This window comes from Sander vitreus, chromosome 11, assembly GCF_031162955.1.
Source record: "Sander vitreus isolate 19-12246 chromosome 11, sanVit1, whole genome shotgun sequence".
NCBI classification, from domain to species: domain Eukaryota; kingdom Metazoa; phylum Chordata; class Actinopteri; order Perciformes; family Percidae; genus Sander; species Sander vitreus.
In genome coordinates, this window is record NC_135865.1 from 14,849,283 (window position 1) to 14,861,192 (window position 11,910).

At 37.7% G+C, this 11,910-nt stretch overlaps 2 protein-coding genes across 2 annotated transcripts; both read right to left on the bottom strand.

The window, feature by feature from the left end:
• Positions 1-967: 967 nt before the first annotated feature.
• Positions 968-2,486, bottom strand: gcgb (glucagon b). The gene is made up of 3 exons (XM_078262796.1): positions 2,392-2,486; positions 1,316-1,471; positions 968-1,088 (listed from the first exon to the last, which is right to left on the bottom strand). Exons 1-3 carry the CDS (start codon positions 2,484-2,486, stop codon positions 968-970), a joined length of 372 nt encoding a protein of 123 aa, XP_078118922.1.
• Positions 2,487-3,300: 814 nt separating this feature from the next.
• Positions 3,301-11,863, bottom strand: fap (fibroblast activation protein, alpha). The gene is made up of 26 exons (XM_078261809.1): positions 11,555-11,863; positions 11,259-11,340; positions 10,326-10,415; positions 10,123-10,217; positions 9,960-10,034; positions 9,766-9,818; positions 9,571-9,643; positions 9,209-9,329; positions 8,968-9,122; positions 8,756-8,853; positions 8,510-8,639; positions 8,365-8,403; positions 8,181-8,279; positions 8,016-8,086; positions 7,862-7,915; positions 7,583-7,707; positions 7,353-7,403; positions 7,072-7,170; positions 6,316-6,385; positions 6,022-6,216; positions 5,773-5,827; positions 5,585-5,684; positions 4,393-4,451; positions 4,207-4,279; positions 3,971-4,044; positions 3,301-3,753 (listed from the first exon to the last, which is right to left on the bottom strand). The coding sequence occupies exons 1-26, from the start codon at positions 11,555-11,557 to the stop codon at positions 3,652-3,654; spliced, it is 2,241 nt and encodes a 746-aa protein (XP_078117935.1). The 5' UTR covers positions 11,558-11,863; the 3' UTR covers positions 3,301-3,651.
• Positions 11,864-11,910: the final 47 nt, after the last annotated feature.

The window sequence follows — 11,910 nt, forward strand, 5'->3', positions numbered from 1 at the left end:
AATTCCTGTTTTGTCTCAGCGCCAGGAGGAACTCAAGAGTGTCAACCCAGTCATTGTTCCCAACGAGTCTGAGTGATTTCATGTTCTTACATTTAGCATAACCCTCCTAGGTGTGCTGTCAGAGCATCACTGGGAGATCCTTCCTCAGTGAATACCTGACAGGTGACACACAGCATTTGTTGACTTGTAGAAATCCCACAGCACATGTGTCCCTAGTGAGTGATGTGTTTATTGATTTTTATTCTGCCTCCATAAACAGAAGGATTAATAGAGCATGGTTGGTGCATGCTGTCAATTTTTGTCTTAACAATGAAGTCTGTGAAGAAAATGTTCTCTTTGAAATGACTATTAATGAACGTTTTAAAATTATATTCTTCATGGACATAACCTTGTGGATCCTGCGCCTAAAACCCCATCTTGTATTCTCTGAGGTGTAGACGGACACATACACACTGAGATGTAGGTCCTTGCCAAGAGTGATCCTTGTCAAACCAATATTTCAAAATGGATTCAATTTTTTAAAGAGGGAACTCGTACATTGTACACATTTCTTTATTGAAAACTAAATATGACTTTTATCTGAATAATAAGAAAAGGTATTGAGACTATCTACAGATGTAATAATCAAAATTGCAATTCAGATCAATAATGTGATTGTAACATATTCTTACAAATGGTATGTGAGAAGAAAGATGACAAATGTCAAAATGTGAAAAATGAATCATGATGTGAATGCTTGATTAAAAAAAAGTCACATAGCATTTATGATTGAAACACACTTCAAACATACTGTAACTTTGTTTTTCCATTTTGAAAACATTTCCTTCAACCACTGAATGCTGACAGGGCTTCTTATGAGGGGAATTTAATAGCATGACCAAGAAAAAGACTAGTACAGATTGTGAAACATATAATAGCACAGGGTCAGTGTGAATAGTTGCATTATTTAGGGAGCTGTAGGTTGAATTTACTCTCTTCTGCCTCGGCCAGTCTTCAGCCAGGACACAAACTCCTTGGCTGCCAGGTCCTGCAGGTAGGAGCTCACGTCACTGGTGTAGGTGCCGTCTGCATGGCGTCTAAATAGGCTCCTGTAGACAGACATTTAGATGATACAGTCACAATAACTGTATATGTAATTATGTTGTTTGTCTCCAATACCAGAGGCATACAGCAATCTACAGTATTAATTCTACAATTAAAGCCATACATGTGGTCTTCTCAATATATTACAGACTTGACCTATATATAATTATATGATATAATTTATACTATGACACCAAGTTGAAGTGATTCAGTAATAAAAGGGCACACTCACCCGTTCCTTTTTGAGTTCTTTAGCCACTGGACAAAGTCTTGTGCTCTTCTCGTCTCCAGATATTTGCTGTAATCGTTGGAAAATGTTCCCTCTGAATGTCTTTTCATGTTTGGGAGCTCAATGGGTTCGGCCATCATGGAGTTTTCCGCCAATAAACTAGAAATGATGGGGATAATAAAGCTTAAGCTGACACACTCTCATCTCAAACACTCCCCTTCCTGTCATACTGTATGTCTGTACACGCTTACCATTTCACATGTCCTCACCTCCCTGCCTTTATATCTCTGTCCTTTCTCTCTCTTGTATGGTCCCCATAGGGGCGTTCTACTTGCTGGAGTCCTCGTGACACAACTCTGTAAACCTGCTGCATCATTCTCATCTACCAATAACTACTCATACATTTTGGAATAAGTAATTTTTTCTGAAAATGTGGATCTCGATGATGCTGTGATCATTGCTTGTAAAAATGAATGTTCAAAAGATTCAATTAAATAAGTAAAGTAAGTATTCAAGTAAATAGAGCTTTGCATGTGCTACAGGAGACGCAACATAACTAAAACATATAAATATTAAAATGCCAATATGTACAGTATAAATAACACTACAAGGAAGGCATTACAACACATGAAATAAAAAACACATCATCTCACATAACTCCCCTAAAATGCAAATTAAAATTAACTTTCCCTATGGGTTTTCTCATTAAGAATTACAATTGAAATAATGATAAATGACATTTGGTCTTTTTGCACTGGAGATCCTTTTCCTCTAATATTAACAGCTGATTCTCTGAGTGCAACTCACAGAACTGTTAATGGCAAAGCAATCTGCCAGCACATATTCTTTGCCTGACTTACTTCATAAATATTTGGCCAACTGGAGCCCTCTCAACCAAAAACAGCCATTAAATTACGTTAAAACCTGGCTGTTTGCTTCAAAAGATTTGCTCCATTTTTTTTGCAGCTCAGGATGGGGTCCTCAAATACTCCCATAGTGACACCTTTCTAATCCTGATCTTTGCTAGGGGAGTTTTTTCAGGCCAATGTGAATGAGACAAAGCTGAGAGCTGATCTTACATGGGGTTTTGGTCTGTGTCCTGATCAGGCATCTGCCAGCTGCTTTGGATCATGATGAGGAGCAGGACTCCAGCCAAAGAGTAAGCGCTTTTCATAGTTTGAGCTTCTGAAAGATCAGGAGTGAAAGACAATGCGAGAATATTTCAATAAAGCATATGAGGATTTAATCACATGTAGAAATTCTGGATGTCTGAAAGGAGGAAGGAACAAAAATGCTCACCTGTGCTCCTTTCTGTCGAGCGTCCAAGAGAAGGATTGTAAAGTGCGTTGATTGGTGCTCTTCTTCTCTCTGAAGCTGTTTCATGGTCCCTTCTTGATCTGCTCAGTCTTATATAGTGGAGCTCAGGAGCATTCTCCCAGGTGACTCCCCCGTCACTAAAACCTCAGCATATCCTCTGTTACTCTCAACCCATTAGTCAGCTTCCGTCTCAGTCCACTGAATGTTTGACTTTGTTGAAAAAAAAAGCAATATAGGTGGTAAAAGTGGTTACTTTAGGTGTTAAAATCAAACATGACCTCGACCCTGACAAATAAATACTGACAAATACAGGCACCTATGTGTTCAATATACTGTCTCTCAGTGGCATGAAACAAAAACTGTTATGTTCAAATTATGTTCATTTTAATCACGTACAGATAACAAAGCTTTACCTTTAATAAACCTGTCCAATATTCTCTCAACATTAGTTACACATGAAGTGAGCTTTAAAACTGAGGAAAATGTGAAGTTATATTTTATAAAGTTCACTATGACAATTCATAAGATCAAACTAAAACATGTTGGGTGTTTATTGAGAAACACAAAACATGCACAGCTTAATTTGTTTTAATTGTAATCTATGTTTATACAGTAAGGATGTGTGGAAAAATCATTTGGACAAAAAAAGTACTGTACAAATAATGAAACTATTATATTTAAAAACAATGTTTATTCTTTAGAACATGACTGCAACACAAATTACAACACTCATACAACAAATCAGTGCAGTGCAATTGATCTATTGTATGACATTATATTCAACCATAAATGCATGCAATGGCTTTTAGTATTTTATATAATTAAATTTCAGATATCCTGACAAAGGTTCCCTAAATCCACATAAAATACAAATGCTCATTTGCACGAGCAATAGAACATCCATTGCTGCATACATTTGTTTTTATTCAGAATAAAATTCAGAATATCAGTAAGAAAAATACACAAATTAAAAAAAAGAACTGTGGTAATGTTCACTATAAATGCTGTTACATTCTTCACATCTATTTGGGATTAAGGAGGCATTTCTGCAGGAAGTGGCTCATGAGGGTGTATGTATGATGGAAAGCTGATCCTCTGAGACTGTGGTCCCTGTCAGTGTACCACTGAAATGAATGGCAAGCATTAGTGTATATACTATCAAATTATAAAACATTATCAAATAATACACATTATACACATACAAATTATACACATTTTAAATCGTATACGTTTTAGACATTTGTGCATAATAAAACATGACAGTTTTTTCCATTTGAAACTTTTATTAAATCAACACCATCAAGGCTAATATTAGTCCCACTTCCCTGAGCCAATATTTACCATCGCCTCAAAGTCCACTTGCTCGTTCACCAGAGCTCTGGAGATCTGTGCTGCCTGCTGGAAATGGACATTGTCTACAGGAAAGACAGTGCTTTCACTACGTGACTGAACATCAAAGCTCAAGGCAAATAGGGCCCATTTGTACAAGGCTTTACTGTGTTACCTGGTACACTGTTGAGAAATAAGGCTACCACATGCTCAGAAACTGAAAAGAAGAGTAACTGGATAAAACGTACCATCTGCTGTGCCATGAACCAATAGATAGTCTACTGTTTTGAAGTTCTTTGCCCTGGCCATCACTGTGGAATTCTGTTAAATATAATAGAAATGTCACCGTTAATAACGTACCGTATGTCTCAAGTCAGAATTGTGCTGTAGTTTGAAAAGTTTATTGTGAAAGAGCTGACTTGTGTAATATTTACATTGTAAGAGTCTGAATTCTCTGTGGGCTTGCCCATGTAACGTTCAGTGTACACTGCATCTGCAATAAAAAAACTCAGTTAATCTCACAGTTCACAAATTACTTTTATTCAACAGAAGGAAAGAGGTTTTTTAGAGCGTTGAAAAGAGTTAGATTGAAATACAAATTTGAATCCTTAAAGGGGAACTCCACCAATTTTACACATCAAAGTCTGTTTACAGGTCTTAAGGAGTACTGCTGAATATGTGAAAAAAGTTGTATGAACATTTTTGTGAATACAAAGGGAGCTCTGTGAATTCTGATAAACTGCGTCTAAATGTGTCGTCTGTGTCGGCTGGGGCAAGTTTGAGGGTTGACTGGGATTGTGGAGTTCGAAAGAAGTACCACACCTCTGTAGTCTATATCCTCAACGTTCCACTTCTGAGATTGCTCTGTTGCCGCAGGAAATTCCGCCAGATGCATGTATTTTCACCGATGACCGTTTCCAGCCGCTTTCTTTGTGTTGGAATTTTAAACTCTGGTGGATTTATGAGGAATATGTTTAACTGCTCCTCAGATCTCTGCAGGGTAAATCGAGACAGCTATAGCTAGACTATCTGTCCAATCTGAGTTTTCTTTCGCACAACTAAAACAACTTTTGAACATACATGTTCCACCAAAACAAATTCCTTCCCGAGGCTATTTTGAAGTGGCTCCATGCAGAGCTTAGTGCCGCCTATGACGATTGTGATTGGTTTAAAGAAATGCCAATAAACCAATGCATGTTTTATTCCCATCCCGGATTGCTTTGTGGACTAGCCAGACCCTCCTCCGCAGCATGTGGAGGATGGTCGGGCAAAGCGAGACTAACACCTCTGTAACCCAATTCTCATCTCTGCTTGAGGCAAGTGGCTCAAGGCTACATGAGCCAGCACACAACTGGTTGGGTTGCATTGTGGGTAACATAGGTGGAAGGTTTTGGCAAGGAGGAAGAATGCATGGAATAAAAAAAATGATATCTCTGGTGCTACTGCAACGACTTTGACCCTTTTTTCAAGCATCTATCGTGAGCCTGACGACGTTATAGAAGCCCAATGCTAAATCGGTGGAGTACTCTTTTAAGTACACTGTGAAAAAATTACGTCAAAGAAGGTATATAGTGCTCTCAGAATAGACTGTAGAAATATATACTAAATATATGTATGTACACCAACCATAATATTCCCACTTGGCCACTGGGGCAACTGCTATTCCACACTTGAAGAGTCCAGTTCCAGCACCCAAGGCCATTGAGGTGACGTAGCCACCATATGACTGAAGGTTAAAATTTAGTGAATGCAAACACATTGAATAACAACATAAGTTAATGAGAAATACAGAGAGCAACAAGACTGCAACTTACCCAGCCCCAAATTGCTATTTTGTCTTTGTCGATAAAACCCATGTCGATGAATTTCCTACAACACACAAATCATTTATTAACTGACAAAAACATATTTGGATATCCACTAAGACAGACATTTATTACAAATTCTTTATGAATATTATGACATAACTTTGCTTGTCACAGAGGAGTGAAGCCAACAAATGAGATCACTTCACAGTATATGTAATATAACATGAGGTAGTTGAATGTTCAGACACACTTCACCTCACAGCTGTTATCTGATCCTCCACTTCAAACGTTCCAAGGCGCCTGTAGATTGCGTGCATTATTTCATCCCCCTGGTAACCGCTCCCCCTTCCGTCAAAGCTAGCGATGATGATCCCGTGTGAACTGGAGAGGTATGTGCCCCAGTTCAGCTTGAAACGATAGTCCACCTGCTGACTACAGGGGCCGCCATACCTGCACAGGTCAGCAACAGCACTTATCACAAAATGTCACAGTAAGGAATGCTCACTGAATTATATTGGAATGGAGCGCTAAGCAGTGCAGTTTACTTACACATTAATAAGAAGAGGATATTTTTTTGACTTCTTGAAATTTGGTGGTAACATCATTTGATACCAAAGATCTGTTGGTAAATAAGTTAGGAAGTTAAAAAAATACAAATGTATGTTTCAAATGTAAAGGTTTCTACCCATCAAATATCTGATAAATATTATTGTTCTGTTCTAAGATGTCTACAGTAAGATAACTAAGTTAGTCCTTTTAGAATAGTAAAACCTCATTTGAAGCTCCCGACATGATGAAATGTATCTAAATTTAAAGTCCTCCCCACTCAGAAATGTGTTTTGCATATTGTTCCTTCACTTGATGTGTGACCTTCACTGTGCAGAATGATGTATGTGCAGAGACACTAGAAGACTGTTTTCACATTCATCTGCTGAAGGGGGAAAGTTTTTTTGTGTTCATCTGAGTTAAAGATGTGTTCGTACGAGCAGGATTTTGTGACATCACACATGGTTTAGAAGCCAATCGTGGTCCAGTATGAAACTTACACGAGCGTGGTGTGGAAGCTTGAAACCTCCAGTGCACAAACACTACGAATGGACTTCACGGTTAATTAGAAGACATCTTGTGCCCAGTAGTAACATTTGAAATTAAACATATTTGTATATTCATCAATTTAAAAAAAAACATTTTTAATGAGTGTGTCAAAAGAAATCATATCAGACACAGATTATTATTCAAGGGTATTATCTTGTGTATCTCCAAACATACTGTAAGGGATCTTAAACATGTACTGTGTTGTCTCACCATATCCTGCAACCTTAAGTGTGCCATACTGCACTGCTGGCATTTGGAATTCTGACAGAATATTTTCCAGTTCCTTGTTCTCTTCAAGAACAGCGAGCTCTGAAAAAAAGATAATGTAATAACAACAATTGTCATACTGGAAATGACTGATGTGCACAAAAACCTGATATAAAAGCAAATATCAAAAATATTTCTACTTTCAAACACCCTATAATTAACTGCAAAAGAAAAATTGCAATAAATAATTCAACAATGGGCTTGGGGTTAGTAAGTATACAGACCTGCACCTGATTCCCTGTTGTCAATGAGTGTGTAGTGTGGCAACCCAGGTCCTGGAAAAAAAATAAATAGAAAATGCACAAACAATTGGATTATACATCAAGTCTTCTGTATGACTTTAGAAGGCTTAGCTCACATTATTGTTCACAGATGCTCCCCACCACATATAACCCCCAACACATCGACACTGAATGAGTTATTGCTTAAGAGAAAATGTGAGTGGGTAACTAACCATAGCAATCCATTCGGTAGTAAGAGGCGTCAAAGCTGAAGTAAGCAGAGTTGTACTGACACCTGTCCTTACGCAAGCCACAGGTGAGACACTGAGGAGCAGAAAGGCTGCTTCCAATCAGAACCCTGATAAACAAAAAATGTACGTTAGTTATGTCATTCAGTTCATGCCAGTTCATCCTAATTTAGTGTGTTCTTGCTTATTAATCCAAATTATATTTGGCTAATGTGTCTGCTAGTCTTCCTGGGCTCCAAGAATCCAACACACAGATTTCCTTACTTGTAAAGATCTCTCTTCCCGGGTATTCCTTGGTACTCATTACTCACAAAATATCTGTAGAAAAGAGTTATACACAAGTCATGTTTACACGCATTTACTTTCTAACATTCTTTATTATGTGGTTTTGTCAGAGATGTACGTCATCATCACTCACATGGCATCTTTTGTTAATTTGGATATGTAAATGACTTCCCACTTCCCAGAGGTAATAGGTGTTGCTTTGCCCTTCACAAAATAAGTGAAACACTCAACATCAAAGACATGATGGAAGCTAACTGTGCAGTACATTTTGCATAGATATAATTGAAAGAATACTTACATCTTTCACATAATGAATATGTTTGTAGCCCTGAGTGTCACTCATCACTTTGTAGAAACTGAGTTTATCATCAGCAAAGAAGAGAGGTAAGGGCACGTACTAAAAAAAAGGTGATGTTTTATAGTAAACACCAAATTAAACAAATAATTAACAATCAATGGTGGTAGACTTTTTGGAAACTTACATGGCCGACCCATCCCGTCTTGCTTGTTTGCTCAAATTTCTATAGAGAGCAGAGGCATTTATTGCAGTTAATTAGCATTTTCTTACATGACCATGAAGTCAACACATTGGTCGTGATCGAGAGAAGCAGACACGCTGACAGCTACCTGTTTTTCTTGCCAGCTGCTTCCATCAAAGTCATAGATCTGTACAACCACGTAATTCTGTTTCCTTGTGACCCACTGCACAGCGACGCGTTCGTCTGTAACCCAGGTCACTGAGCACAACATGTGATCGCTGAGCAAAGGCAACAGAAAGTGACAAGGTAATGCAGACCATGAAGGTATTGCATTTGCCTCTGTTTTCAATGCAGTTTGATTTAAGTGATGCTATGAACTGAAGAATATACAGACCCAGAAGCAACAGAAGCAGGGGCGACCACCTGTGTGGGGCGCGATGTATCTGTGGTATCAACCACAAACAGTTTCACCTTGGTAAGGGGAGATCCAGCCTGCACCAAATACAATCAAATGTAACATTCTTGATAAATAATGAGAGTGTATATAATGTGTGCTATTAAAAAATATATTGAAAATCTGAGCAGAATTTTTAATGAAAATCCCACCTTTGGGTATGGAAGAGCCACTGTTTGAGGATACTGCTCGGTTCCATACCATGAGAACTCCACTTTGTGAACATCTGTATCATTAAACTCTGCATAAGCCAAGAATTTTCCAGTTGATGACCACCATATTGCTCCGTTTGATGCAAACACTTCCTCTGAAATTGTTGGGAGAATTAAAAAAAATCTGTAACCATATTCCATATAGAGACACATATATCTGAAAAAAGTAAACGTTACATACCCTCATATACCCAGTCAGGGACACCATTAAGGATCTCATTCTTTTTACCATTGTGGGTCACTTGTACAGCTTCAGCAGTGACGTTGGACTTGAAGAAAACGTTAAAGTCTGAAACGTAAGCCTGCAACACAAAAGGTAGTTAGTGGTGGTAGCATTAGATCATTACAGATTTAGTACAAGTTTTAGTACACTTTCTACAACAGTCTCGCAGGAGCTGATATTTATTTTGGTGTCCCATGTTGCCTCACATACCAAGGCAGCATATAAGGCAGCTTATTTTAATGTTGAAGCAGCAGTAATATTGTTCATTTCAACTGAATGTGAAGACAAGGCGATCACATGATGACATGGAGTCAACTTACATATTTGTTTCCTTTTGGGGCGAAGGCAAAGTACTGCACAACGGTTGGAAAGTTCACAGGCATAAGAAATGTTCTGGAAAGAAGTATGAAAATAATTTAGGGTGACACCAAGTAAATCACTGTCTATTGGTCTGATGGGTTTGTCCATATAATGATAAATGATGTATTGTATCATCATAAAACACAGCAACTTACGAACGGTCCCTGTCATAGATGGAGTAAGAGGCTGTGAATGAATGTCTCCATTTCTATCGGAGCACAAAACTTGTTTTCAGACTTGTGTTATCAGTTTTTTTATGATCAAATTTAAGGTGACATTTACAGCAAACATCTTGTAAAGTTGAACTATTGTAAATGGTAAACATTCACTGGGAGTTGCAGTTTCTTACCTTTGTGAAATTGCTTTCAAAAGCGATGTATTTATAATCACCTGACAACATGTAATCTGTGGCATCCACTTGAGCCTACAATGAAAACGATTATGGTTTTATTTAGTAATAACATTGTTTATTGTTACAAAATGTTCAAATTTGAAATGTATATGTATATTACAAAGGTTGAATTGCTCAAATATAGTGACTCCTCATTTGTTTCAGCATTGTGGAGGAAGACATTCCCATCTCTTGTTTTATGCAGATACTCCTTGTCTGCAGATATAAAACACAATAAATGAGAGATTTGTACACAATATCCATATATTATCTTGCCCAGAAGAACAAACTGTATAATATAGGTGATTTGACCAGAGGTGATACCTGATATCCAATACAAATTGTAGGATTTCCACCTAATGGTGTCGTTGAAGTAATCTTTGAGGGTAAAAGGCCTTTTGGCACGATCAGATTCTGAAATTATGAACATGCTGCATTAGTGCTTGTTGCCTATAACAATATAAGAAATCAAGTGGAGGAAGAAGTATTCAAAATGATTACTGCTTGATTTTCTTTTAATATGTATCCTACAGTATGTAAAGTGGCTTTGGGGACTTTGAAAAGCGTTATATAAGTCTGATGAAATATTATTATTTAGACCTTATACTTAAGTAAAAGTATCAATACCGCAGTGTAAAAATATATATAAATAATCCGTTACAAGTAAAAGTCTTGCATTCAAAATCATACTTGAGTAAAAGTACAAAAGTATTAGCATCAAAATACCATAAGTAAAATTTCTCTTAATGCACAATGGCCCTTTTCAGAATCATAATATCACTGGAAATCATTGAATAATTTGTGTGCATCAACTTAATATTGCAGCTGGTAAAGGTGGGCTAATTGCTTTATATACTGTTGGATAGCTTTACATAGCATAGAATAGAAATACTTTCTATACAAGTACAAGCATGGCAAAATGTCAGCCTACAAGCATACAGTGTTTTAATAAATGTATCTAAATTTAGCTAATAATGAGAAATGAAAACATTCCTCCATCTGTTCGTCACAAGGTGGCGCTCTAACTTCCAGCAGCATGCTGTTACACTGATAACCCACATATGAGCCACTTATAAATCATATCATCAATATCTGTTTGTTTACACGTTTGTTACTGAAACAAGACAGTCGGATAAATAGGAAATACACATATTCAGACAGCAACAAAAACTTAAAAAAAAAAAAATGAATGAATCAAGCGCAAACAAATACACACACAGACATAAAAAGCACAGACAGGCCTGAGGTTGAACTTACTGCTGAAATAAACAGCTGGGATCGTTATTAACGTGATGACGACAGCCGCCCCTATCACCCCCCACAGCACCTTGCTGCAGCCCTGTGAAAGGTGACACAAAAGTTGCAAAAACATCCTCTTCTTGAAGTCACACACTACCTGACGCTGCAGGTTCTCGTTTTTTAGTAAATGTATCCCAAACAGTGAGCTGCACACTGTCCACAGTAAGCCATTTACATTTACTAATGTTTAGTTGTATTTGTATTGTAGGTTACATCATTTTCTCACTATTTAAGCTGATACATCGATTACTGACCATGATGCAGAAGAAGTCGCCGTGAAGCTCTCAGTCTTCAATATTAATAATCCTTGAAGGTCGATGATGTGAAGTTTAAAGTGACTTCTTGGACAAGCAGCCTGATTAACATACTCTTACAGCAAAAAATCTCTTAACAATGGCTTTAAACTAAATATGGCAACATGAGTAAACTGAGCTACGTCCTACTTTTAGTTGAAGCAAGGCTTCTCACACTTCCCGCTGCATTCCTGAGGAGTCCGACAGCAGACAGAGATGCCTCCCTGAAGTCTGCAGCCTGCACAACTTTCCAAGAGCTCACAACTTGCTAGTATTTAGGAAGTGGCTTTTTCACCGAGGGCGCAAGTCATTCCCTC